The following is an 11,654-nucleotide window of genomic DNA, read 5'->3' on the forward strand; positions in this document are numbered from 1 at the left end:
GAGGGATTTAGATCGCACATATGTTATGGATGATGCGGATCGTATTTACGCGTATTTGTCAAGAGCTTTGAGTCCTAACAAGGCCAAACAAATTATCCGAAGTGTCCCAGTTCGGAATCCGGATGTGATCGACGATCGTGGCCGTTGGGGCCGCCACGCTACCGCTGCAAGTAAGTCCCAATCATGAAACCGGGTGCTTGGAAGGTTTAAAAGAATCGGAGAGGACAACATTTCTGTGGTAAATCAAACCGACAATTCAGCGATTAGTAGCATTTCAATTGTCACAACTTTATCTTAACAGGAACTTGAGCAGTTAGGCCGACGACTTGAATTTTTTCACGAGATCACGCAGCGATGGAACTTTTCGACAGACTTGGAAAGCTAATAAACATACCTCCGTAGGTTATCCAGAATGCCTGGCGTGCGGTGATTAACCGGAACCTCTGCATTCAAGCGTATCCATTGAGTTTGTACCGGGAGATGGCTCCGACTGGGAAGAAGGAAGCACCAAAGCGGAGAACGTCTATCCCTTCCTCTTTTCCGAGGGTCACTTGGGTGTCCCTCAAAAGCTGCTGTACAAAGCGTACCTGGTTGCTATTCCAGTCTTCATGCGCTTGAAAAAGGGGCTGGGTTCGGACGGCCTTGTGCATCCGTCCGATACCTTCACAGAATCCATTAGCAACTCTTGTGCTGTGATCCTTCTTGCCAATCCAGCGCACCAAACTGCTTTAAATGTGCGAAAGCGTTTGGTGCAGTCGACAGCCGTCGATGCGCGGCATGAACTGGAGGTAACTACCGCGCTGCTGACTGTGCGTGATTGTTCGAAGCAGTCGATCCTGTGGCATCACCGGAGGTGGTTACTCCGACATGTTTTTGCGCCATTCACCACTAGCACGGAGGCCTCAGCCGAGCATGGCGCAGACTCGCTCATCAATGTCGACATGACGCCAGAAGCCTTTCAAGAGGAGTTTGCTGTCACTGCGAAGGCATGCGAAACTTATCACAGGAATTATTACGCCTGGATCCACCGCTACATTTGCCTGGAATCTCTCACCATTCTCGCGCGCTCCTCTTCTCCCTTTGCTGCGGTGTATCACTCGCTTCTGGTGGGCGAGTTCACTTCCATGCGCCGGTGGGTCGAACTTCACGTTTCGGACTACACGGCCGTGCAGTACCTGTGTGCTGTCGAAACATTCTTTCTGGGAGCTACCCATCCAGGTTCCTCGCGCGCACTCCCGTCGAGCGTACTCGATGCTCCGCCGATGCTAGACCACGCAGCGTCGCTCGTCGAATCATTCCCCGACCACGAGACGCTGTGGCTCTACCTGCGCGCAAGCACGTCCGTCCCACGCCGGAACGGAACTTCAGATCGTGACACTAGAAATCAACTCCTCTCGTTTGCGCGCCGATATATCACCGCATATCCCTCGTCAAGCGCGGTACCACAGTCACTTACAACAGCGGATTCGCCGCTTATACATAGGCATGCCTGTCGGCTCGTAGCGTGGCTGTCTCTTCAGGTGAGCCGCCTCCAGCAATCCCATGCTGCGGAGCATCACACGATCAGGATTTGATAATCATTTCCGCGCCCATTTGCAGCAGGGATTGCTCACAGGCAGAGAAGGCCAGCTTGCAAGACACATGATCGCTGGAAACGTGGACAACCAAGAAATCCTCAGAGAGCTGTCTTTAGAGCAGTAAGACATGGCCATGAAAGTGAGTGTATTGCTTGCCACAGCTGTAACTGCTAAAAGGTGTGACATGTGAAGGGCTCAACGCCTATTATATTATAGGTCACCTGAGCGGGTTATGATCTGGGTTATCAACATTATGTATAGGAACAAGTAACGACGGTGTACTGATACTTTCGTCAGGCAGGGCCGCCTCCAAATGGGCACGAGATGCATATGAAAAGCTATTTGTAAGTATGGAACAGTGCAAGGCTTGAATGAATGGAGAAATGTGATGCCAGAGGGATGCGCGCTAAAGGAACCACGACGAAAGTAGACTGAATGGCAGTTATACCAGCTGTGTAGGAATCACGCATATAGCGGTTATGGCTCGTGGAGATGTCTGCAGGCCCACGAATGTCAGCGAGTAGGAGACAAACCAGTTCTAAAAGACTTACTGTCCCAGAACCTTGTTCATCTTGAACATATCAATTTTATCAACGTTGAAGATTGCCTTGAGTTTATCATCGCATATAATCTCCTTCTTGTATGCTGGGTTTTGCAGATCATGCTCCTTGATGTACACCCACAGCTGCTTGACGACTTGGGGGCGTGACATTTTCTCCACGTCCAACACCGCCTTCAGGGGCTCGCTGCAGATGGCGAAGTGGAAACATGAGCAAGGCTCCGTAATCACGACAGGAATGGAAACTGACCTCAACATGTATTCTTTCTGGAATCCACCGCCCCGTTTCTTCTTCTTCGGTTCACCATCTCCCTCGCTACCCTCAGCCTCTGAGTCAACGGTGGCAGCGCTCTTCGCGCCCCTCTTTCCGCCCCTTTTCGCACCGCCCCTGCCCCTAGTCCCTCTGGTCGACGAAGCGCGCGAGCTGCGAGAGCGGCCGTTGATCTCGTCTGAGAGCTGGCGCGCGAGCTGCTCATCCGTCATCCTCCCGGACTTCTTCGACTTCTTCGCTTTCGGAGAAGCGGCGGACACCTCCTCCTCGCCTTCCTCCTCGTTCTCATCCACAGATTCCTCCTCCTTTTCAGCTCGTCTCTTCCTCTTTCCCTTAGGAGATGACGCACCCTCCTCCTCCTCCTCGTTGCCATTTACCTCCGCATTCACCTCCTCGTACACGCCCGCAATCAACAGGTCAATCTCGTCCTTGTTCTCTTTGATAAACTCCTGCGTGAGCGAGGAATCTTGTTCCAGAAGTTGCTTCCGGACGCGTTTTGCGCTGATGGTACCCAGGTCGATCCCGGGCGCAGTCAGAATTTCGCGGATTTTGGGCTCCAACGCCTGAATCTGTGACTTCATTGCGGCAAACTGCAGCAGCTGTTCCGAAATGGGAAAAATTCGAGGAAACGATAGGCGCGAATAGTGGCAGTGAGTAGGAATCTGAACGACGAACGCGATTTGGAATGGCACGGGTCTTGGCTGAGGCGCGAAAAGGCGCGAAAGTGGCTGAGCTTTTCCTATTGGCTGGCGAGGAGCAAGTGCGCACGTGATCAACACGTATATACATCAACGAACGCGTCTTCGCCTACGGGCGTGGCAGTAGCCACGAGCCATGTGCAGGAAGTACTGTGCAACAATTATAGCTTTAATCGGTCTCATTAGCACGGACAGGCGCCGTGCGAAACGCGATATACGAGCGTGTTCGAAAGCAATCACGATATCATACCTGAACTACGCGCGTATATCGTACTACTATTTAGATGTTATGAAGAAATACGATCGAACGGAACCAAAAAAAAGTCACGTCCACATTAAATCTGGGTTCATCCACGCACGCGCATTACCCCGGGTCGATCCACTAAATAGTCAAAAAGTTCGTCCAAGCGTTTAGGTGGGTTCGGCACCGCGGAGCATGTTGCAACTCCGAGGGTAGTGGAGGAACTTACGCGCATTGACCTCGCGGTCGACATTACCGGGTCAGTCAGCAGACATAATCATTCGGATGACCAGGATACCTCACCACGGCTACCAATGGAGAGCAGCCATGAACGATCCAATTCGTATTTTCCGCATACCACATACCGTGCTGCGTCAGATGAAAGACCTAAGGCTAACACATGTTCTTTGAGAACGCTGCGGCTCTCATGAAGATTCTATCGGATCTAAATAACGGCCCCAGAGATCCATCCGAGTCAACTCTGAAGAGCATATTCTGTGCATCCCTGATAGGCCGTTACTAAAGATGGCACATACCCGACGATGGAATGGACGAACCACGTTTCCTTCTCTAGCTCATCCTTGATGGTATCATAATTAGTTCTATTGATATGCCCGATCTCCATCCTCTCATCTAGTCTGACCTCCCTTCGTAATCAGAGTGATTGCACGGACGCAATTTGCTTCGTAGGGAACAAAATAGCCGAACACATGGTTGGCACTGTTCATCCTCTCACCAGAATGGGAGCCATTGCAGGAGTAGTCAATGCATTCTGCACCTGCGATAGATGAGTTGTACGAAGCGCTGTCAGACGAACAGCAACGGTACGATTCTCAACGAACGCTTGCCTGGAAAGTCGCCACGACATGGACGTTGAAATTCGAGCGCACTCAGCATGCTTTCCCGTATCAATAGCGGGTATGGTGGTGTGTCTTGACGCGTTGATTGTATGCACGTATTCCCCAGAATAGAACGACAGCGACAACGACAATGGGTATGAGGTAGAGAAGGCGGACCCAGATGAGGCAGAAAAAGAAGAGGACGATGCTCAGGAAAACGATGTCCTGCTCATCCATACTGTGGGCGCAGTGTATCGCTGGATGTCCAGCGAGAGTGAGCGATTAAAAGGACCGTATGGGCGCTAATAATCTTGCTCGGGAGTGACTCGGATTGCGCTTGAAGTAAGTTCAAGCTCAAGAGGCAGCGACGGTGATCGATACTTTATATAACCTCCTGACCTCCGTCCCTCAGAGAAGGAGGTATTTTGTTATCTGCCTAGGGGAGACAAGGTGATCGAGGCCTGCATCATGATGAGGAACGTAGCATTCCCATGGCGACTTGTAAACGTGTACGCTTCTCGAGACTTCTCTCACCCGAACTGGAGGTCCAGGTTGTCGAACACTGTGCTGAGGCCCACTCGGGCGGGTATTTGTGGATATATAGTACAAACAAACCCCAGGTAGCTACGAAACAAATGAACAAAACGACGTGTGGAAACTTCATCGCAACAACGCCAACTCCCAGTCCTCCATTTGAGGCCGCTCATCACCTGGTGGGACCGGATCGGCGTTCGGACCAGGCGCTCTCGGACCTGCTGCCTGTCGCTGCAGCCGTTCCTGCTCCTCTCTGCGCAAGCGCTCCACCCATCGAGAACGTAGGTAGAGCAGGATAGACACAACGAGACAAATGACAACGAGCAGCATGGTTTCGAGGAATTCATCCACGTCCTCATCGCCGCGATTTTGTCCACGCGTGGCGGCATCGAAGTAATCTTCAGGACCGAAGTCCCCGTCGCGGTCGTTCTCGGCCTGTCTCCGCTGGCGGGCCCACTGGCCGCAACGCATCAGTACGAAGCACGTAGAGCAATCCGTTTGTTGTGCTAACCTGGACGGGATCGTCTTCGTCGCGGCTCAATTGAGATAAGTCCTGGCCTCTTCGACGCCGATTGAACTCGTCTCTGGCCTTACCCAGGTACCACGGGCCGTCGTCATACTCATCTAATTCTTCGCGGTTTTCTACGTTATCCACCTTTTCCGAGCGACCGTCTTCAATTTCTTGCCTGTCGGCAGAAGACTGTCGTGTCGGGACTGCAGATCCGAGTCAATCACTGGCGCACAGAAAGACTACCAGAGACTCAACTAGTATCAGCATCGTCGTCTCCCCAGATGCTTAGGCCACCCGTGCCGCCCATCAGCGTGTGCCAGATGCTGCGCAAATGCAGCTTCACGAGAGACATCAGCACGGGCAAGTACGACTCGCTGTTTGTCTCGTAAGCGAGATCATAATGCCGCTTTGCGAGATGGAAGTCCTGTTGAACCATCAGGCAGTCAGCAGGTCACCATAACTAGCTCATGGGACGTGGACGCGCCTGAGGGACTCCGACACCATTCTCATACATCCACCCCAGGTTCCACATCGCCAGAGCGCTCATCTGAGTATCCGCCGCAGATTGATAATAGCCTGCCGCCTTCTCCCACCGTGCTTCCTCTGGCTCGTCAAGGACGCCCAGACCATGGTAGTAGTAGTCTCCCACTTTGACCAATGCGTCAACATTTCTCTGAGCGGCAGAACGTATCCACTGGGTCAATGCTAGCCGGGCAGTGTCGTTGGATGGTGAATGGGGAGCAAATCGGGTAAAGCGCAGTATGCTCTTGTCTGTCGCGTGCTGTAAGAGACGACGCTGATCATGACAAGGAGAGATGCCTACCTTGATCAAGCACGAATGCAAGATTGTTTTGCGCCACTTCGACTCCTCGTTCAGCAGCAATCCACCAGCGGAGCATTGCCATCTCACTACCTCTCTCCGTACCCGTGTTCCAGGCAACCTCTGCGTCCCTCATAAGGTCTTCGTCCCAGACGCCACGCTCCGCAACCAGCTTGTAGAAAGACACGGCGATCGCACATGAGCTGCCAGCAATATTCGGAGGAGTTATCGAGCTCCTCGCCTGCCTGCTTTGGATGTCTGCCAAGTAATAATATGCTTCAAATGGTGAGCCCTGTCTCACAGCCGTCTCGAAATACGTTGCGGCAAGCTTCAAATCGCCACGCTCTGCCAACCATATAAGTATCATCTCGTGCGCAAGAGGAAGGTCATCCGCATACCATAATGAATCTTCCCCAGGTTCACCTGAGCCTCTGCCAATTCCTGGCTGGCAGCAGCACCGAAATGCGTAATGGCCTTCTTCAAGTCCTTCCGTCCGTCAACCAGTCCATCTCTCCAGATGATGCCCAGGCCATTATGACTCTCCTTTTCTCCGAACTCTGCGCCGCGATCAAACCACATCTTCGCCATAGCGAAATCCTGCTTAACACCCTCGCCACGGAGATACATGCGCCCCAAATACCCCGCAGCGAGCGCGGCGTATCCAGCCTGCGTAGAATGTTCTTCCTTTGTGGGAGGCTGCGGTTGGCCTGGGCTGGAGGGATCGCGCGGCCACACCGCACGGGCAATGCGCAGGAAGTAGTACCGCGCACGAGCAAAATCCCTCGGAACAATGCTTGCGCCATCGCCTCCGGACGCGATGCCGCCAGGCAGGGTGTAGATACTGCCCTGATAAGAGATTTTGCCCAGCCTGTATGCAAAGTCAACCTCTCCGCGGTCGGCATTGAACTGGATAGGTGCATGAGCACGTTGGACGTGCCAATATCTGCGGCAAACACACCAGATAGTATTCCAGCAGGTCCTCCCACGTCTCTCCTGCTGCTCGCGCATTCGCCGTCTTGATCACAGGACGGGCTGCATTGAGGCCTGTCGAGGCCACGCTTGCGCCGGGTCCGTATATGCCACCGACAAGATCAGACAGCCGCGGAGCGGCTAGTGGCAGCGTTCTTCCTCCTGGAGGCCCTGACATGAACTTCGCCATCGCTACAGAGTGTCAGCCATGAGCTCAACGAGAGGATAAGCACGCACCCTGCTCAGCGGCCTCTTCGTACCAGTCCAAAGCATCCATACATCCCTCTGCAACACCTATCCCTGACCAGTACCTGTACCCCAGCGCCATTTGCGCGCCTTTGTGGCCACCGTGGGCAGCAAATGTCAAGTACAGCTGTGCCTTCGCCTGATCTACGGAAACCACCTCATGATAACCTGTCGATTGGAAGAAGCCAAGCACCGCTTGCGAGGACGCGTTACCGGTGCGCGAGGCATGTGTAGCAAACGCGCTGAAGGCCGTCTCCGGATCCGAAGGGAAGTAGCTGTTCGGCGGGAACTGGTGGAACGTCAATGGCTGGACGGATCTAAAGTAAATGCACTCACTAAAGACACCTCTCCCAGTGTGTACAGTGCATCCATGTTGCCGAGCTCGGCCGCATGTTGCAGCAAGTCGATAACCTTGACTGCCTTGCCGTGCAGCTCGTCATCCTTTCTACGGCCACCTGTCAGTTCGTCCTTGACAAACCCGGTAAGAGAGGAAGGCAGCCAGGAATGATGGAGAAGCTTGACGGCTATCCGCATCGCACTTGCGATTGGGCCATGACCTTGCATACTCGGTACGAAGGACGAGAGCTGGAAGCTGTTGCCATTTGCTGTATGCCATGGCGATGGCTCTTCCGATTGCGACGGCGGAAGCGCTGTAAGGGTGGCTAGTGTCGAGAGTGCCTGTTTGTACGCCCTAGAGGCTGTGGTATGAGAATCAAGGTGGTGTTCATGATGGCTCTGTTGCTCAGCATACCTTCCGATGTTTGGTCTACGACTTCGTACTGTTGTCTATGTTCCGCAACTGCATGGTCCTGGTAGATGACGGTGAGGTGTTGAAACCTGGCAGCCAGAGAGTAAGCCGTACCTGAGGTGATGTAGCGCACGACACAGCAGCCAGTGCAATCAGACCAAGAGCAATGTATGCGGTCTTTTTGGCCCTCGATCGCCCTATTGCCGTCATGGAGAAGTGTTAGAGAGTCGTGGAGGGCGTGTCTGGGATGAGTATGTTGAATTCAAAATGGCATCCGAACACGTATGCAAACGACATCTTATTAGATAACCATGTGCCAATGGAGATCAAAGATTAGATTAGATCCTACGTGTGCAAATAAAGCGCTCATAGTACTCCCGACTTGATTCAAACTACCGACGGCAGCTCGGGCTGAGGTTCTTCTTGCAGACGAGATCTTTGATTACTGCCTGCAAAAACTGTCCACAACTCAATGATGGCAGCTATGCGGCGCGGACAGTCCTCTGCCGCATGTTCGTCTGCTTCTGTGACAGAATCCAGTCAACCCTCAGGGCACAAGTCAAAACGGGTCCATCATCGCCGGAAGCACAATATAGAACCGTCTTCCCCGCTCGCACTCCCTGGTGTTCAAAAAATTAAAGCTGCCTTGAGGCAAACACGAAGGTTGCTAGCGAAGGTGGGCAACACTGTCCTACTTCGCACGGCTCGCGAACCCTGACATTCCGGATACTTGCTGCAGGATCATATAGCGGCAGATGTTCGTGCCAAGGCTGAGAGGAAACTGAAGTCCCTCGAGGCGGATCTAGTGGAGGCAGAGTGCGCACGCAAAGAGCGTGTAATGGCCTCCAGGTATCATGCAGTGAAGTTCTTCGGTGAGGATCTCGTTTCTACGTTAGTGGTCCGCGGCCCTATTCACGTTGGGACATTGCCAATTGTTGTAGAGCGCCAAAAATTAATACGAAGAATACAGCAAGTTAAGCGTCAGCTTCATGAAGACGAGGAAGGAGATGGAGCGAAGTCAACCAAAAAGGAGCAGAAACAGCTAGAGAAAAGGCTTGAAGAGCTCAGAGTCGATCTGAACTACATAATCGTCCGTCTGTCCTCATGTCTGCCTCTTGGTGGCTGTGGCAGATGTGCTGATCTGGTTTCACCAGCACTATCCCAAGCTGAAAAAGTACATCTCTCTTTTCCCGCCCGAACTGCGAGCACGGCCGCACGCTCACCCCGATCCATATCCGCACCTGTATTCCCATCTGTCTTCGCCAGGAGATACTTCGGCAAAACCCGAAAATGACACTAATGTGCAACGAGAGCAAGTGCGCGCATGGGTGCGGGAACAAATGGCCGCCGGCGAGATGACTGCCGAGCCTGAGCTGGAGCTGAAAGGTCGCGAAGCTGGAAAAAGCCGCCAACCAATCGAGCACGCCGATCATCCCATGCTTCCGGTCAATTCAAACCAGAAGCCTGCGAAGGAAGAGGCGTTGGCTGCTATTGGTTCCAAGAGCGTGGTGGAAGATGCCTTCTTTGGTGATGATAAGTCTAGTGAGAGCGATTCCACTGTTGAGGAAGAAGTGCATGGCGGGGACGAAGAAGCTGTGCAGGAGGATTCGGAGATGGACGAGGCATGATTTTGGCACTTGTACGTACACATTCCAGGCTCCCCGTTGTTCGAAGAATTATCATACCCATTACCTATTGTGCAAGCACCACAACCACGAAGCCGATGCTATATGGTTCTCCTGCAGGACTCGTAACTCTCAGCGCATTTGTACGCGACTTCTCGCGCGTCACTCAACTGCGTATTGTGCAAACTCGTACAGACTTCAACTCCTCACGAATACGAACGATCAGCAGTTCTGCGCACCATTCAACCAGCCGGATGTCCAAAGGTATGCGTTCCTCAGCAGCTGGATCTCAGATCTCGGCAAACATGTAGAACTGGTGTGGCCCCCGCTGCAGTACGAATTGGGAAATCGATCGGTCCTATTAGCAGGCATCACGCAACATTCGTGGGCAGCCATTGAAATTCTATGGGAATATATTAGTGCAGTTATAGTAACGCCCGGCAACCATCCATTCAAAGTCGCATGCATCAGCGGTGAACTGTTCATGATCAACCTCTTCCAGTAGTTGTCCAGCTTGGCGAATTGTGATTTATTCAACTGAAAGTGGCCTCGTCAGCTCAGAGGCGGTGGGTGATCGTCGCTGGCGCCGCCAATGCTTTCGACCAAACGCAAGGCCTGCAACCAAAATCCGCCATATCCTACCCCAACTGAAACCAACCTCGGGAGCTGCCATTCTTCACCATCGCCATTTTCGCTTCCGAATCGATAATCCAGTCGGTTGCTAATTCTAAGCCTTGCAACTCCAAGCAATCGAGGAAACCTATCTCCAACAGCATAGCTTGATAATGTATTCCGGTTCATCATTGGCCAGTCAAAAGAGTGAAAGTGCAGTCGCTCCGTGTGTAAGCCTTGCACAGCCTCCATACCTGCTGTCTCGATTAAGGTGATCCTCTCCCTCTGTTTGTAGTAATTAAGGGCGAGTTGCGAGCATTTGAAAATCAAAGACTACGTGCTCGAGCGACGGAAGTCTTCCCGATGATAGATAGCACGAGGTAGACCGTTGTCCATAGTTCCGACGACGTGCTACACTGAGACCTCACTCCACGTTGTACTGACGGCAGACATAGTAAGCAGGAGTCTGGCGCGTTCCCAAGAATCCGTCGCAGGATGAGATGAATGCATTTCCCAAAGCTCTGCGGCAGCATGCTATCGGTGATGGGAGCATGTTTGGAGAGGACGTCTCATTGAGCAGTAGTAAGCTGACCAATGGGTGCACTGTGCAGTGAAGGATATTCACATACTCGACTTCCATGGTCCGCATCAAGCTTGCCTTTCAATGAGGCCATTTCATTCAGCACGCTGGCGCAGCTTTTGGGTGAATCAAAGACAGAATGCGATCAAAGAAGGAAATTATTTGACACCAACGAAGTTCATAGACATCCATCGACCCTGAAGTATTTGCGGCTCAGCGCTACGACCAACTCAGGCTAGAACGATTCCTCTTCGGCATGCAGTAGCTTGATTAGACATCGACGATGCACAACAATGAAATGTCACGCTACGCTTGAGAATCAGGCAAAAACATGGACATGTCCGGGATCGAACCGGACCCCTCTCGCAAACACAGGTGCTAAGCGAGCGTGATAACCAACTACACCACATGCCCGTCATTGTGGAGCGAATTTATATATACATCACTGACAATTTTGATATCTAAGTCACGAATCACACATGTACCTAGGGCATCAGACCTAAATTTCCGGCATCTACGGCGCCGATTTGGGCGCTGCCGCCATTTTGCGGCCTGTGTCACACGTCGGCGGTCAGCCCCACCGCGGCGCAGGATTGGCTGCAGAACGTCACAGATCACACTCGACGCCGTCTTGCATCGGCGTGCCTAAGTAACCGTGGCGGAAGTCGGATAATGACCTCGGACATTGATATTGGAATCTCGACGGCAGGCACAGATAGTACATTTTGACGGCGGTAAACAACATGCTTTTAGTCCAAACTTCCGGTCAATACTTGAATTGTAGCCACAGTCAAAGTCCAACGCTCGAACGAGTTGCACGAGTG

General features: G+C 52.5%; 5 protein-coding genes and 1 non-coding gene across 6 annotated transcripts; 3 read left to right on the top strand and 3 right to left on the bottom strand.

Moving 5' to 3' along the window:
* Positions 1 to 25: 25 nt before the first annotated feature.
* On the top strand, positions 26 to 2,000 carry LAESUDRAFT_797368 (uncharacterized protein; the record flags this gene model as incomplete). The annotated part of the gene is made up of 5 exons (XM_040913981.1): positions 26 to 170; positions 344 to 398; positions 455 to 809; positions 831 to 1,520; positions 1,600 to 2,000. 5 exons carry the CDS (start codon positions 26 to 28, stop codon positions 1,699 to 1,701), a joined length of 1,347 nt encoding a protein of 448 aa, XP_040759204.1. The 3' UTR covers positions 1,702 to 2,000.
* Positions 1,794 to 3,102, bottom strand: LAESUDRAFT_731172 (SWIB-domain-containing protein). The gene is made up of 3 exons (XM_040909987.1): positions 2,387 to 3,102; positions 2,129 to 2,323; positions 1,794 to 2,073 (listed from the first exon to the last, which is right to left on the bottom strand). Exons 1-3 carry the CDS (start codon positions 2,986 to 2,988, stop codon positions 2,055 to 2,057), a joined length of 816 nt encoding a protein of 271 aa, XP_040759205.1. The 5' UTR covers positions 2,989 to 3,102; the 3' UTR covers positions 1,794 to 2,054.
* A 9-nt stretch (positions 3,103 to 3,111) lies between these two features.
* On the top strand, positions 3,112 to 3,597 carry LAESUDRAFT_477973 (uncharacterized protein). The gene has a single exon (XM_040902623.1). The coding sequence runs from the start codon at positions 3,242 to 3,244 to the stop codon at positions 3,518 to 3,520; it is 279 nt and encodes a 92-aa protein (XP_040759206.1). The 5' UTR covers positions 3,112 to 3,241; the 3' UTR covers positions 3,521 to 3,597.
* Positions 3,598 to 4,749: 1,152 nt separating this feature from the next.
* LAESUDRAFT_815863 (HCP-like protein) lies at positions 4,750 to 8,223 on the bottom strand (the record flags this gene model as incomplete). Its single annotated transcript, XM_040914727.1, has 11 exons — positions 4,750 to 5,175; positions 5,231 to 5,433; positions 5,486 to 5,654; positions 5,715 to 6,001; positions 6,054 to 6,395; positions 6,449 to 6,956; positions 7,009 to 7,211; positions 7,257 to 7,554; positions 7,602 to 7,963; positions 8,017 to 8,074; positions 8,128 to 8,223. The coding sequence occupies 11 exons, from the start codon at positions 8,221 to 8,223 to the stop codon at positions 4,846 to 4,848; spliced, it is 2,856 nt and encodes a 951-aa protein (XP_040759207.1). The 3' UTR covers positions 4,750 to 4,845.
* Positions 8,224 to 8,497: 274 nt separating this feature from the next.
* Positions 8,498 to 9,641, top strand: LAESUDRAFT_663995 (uncharacterized protein; the record flags this gene model as incomplete). Its single annotated transcript, XM_040905092.1, has 4 exons — positions 8,498 to 8,689; positions 8,753 to 8,885; positions 8,955 to 9,107; positions 9,145 to 9,641. The coding sequence occupies 4 exons, from the start codon at positions 8,498 to 8,500 to the stop codon at positions 9,639 to 9,641; spliced, it is 975 nt and encodes a 324-aa protein (XP_040759208.1).
* Positions 9,642 to 11,162: 1,521 nt separating this feature from the next.
* On the bottom strand, positions 11,163 to 11,244 carry LAESUDRAFT_t87. The gene has a single exon. It is a non-coding gene; the product is annotated as a tRNA-Ala (tRNA).
* Positions 11,245 to 11,654: the final 410 nt, after the last annotated feature.

The sequence above is a fragment of the Laetiporus sulphureus genome, assembly GCF_001632365.1.
Source record: "Laetiporus sulphureus 93-53 unplaced genomic scaffold LAESUscaffold_60, whole genome shotgun sequence".
NCBI classification, from domain to species: Eukaryota; Fungi; Basidiomycota; class Agaricomycetes; order Polyporales; family Laetiporaceae; genus Laetiporus; species Laetiporus sulphureus.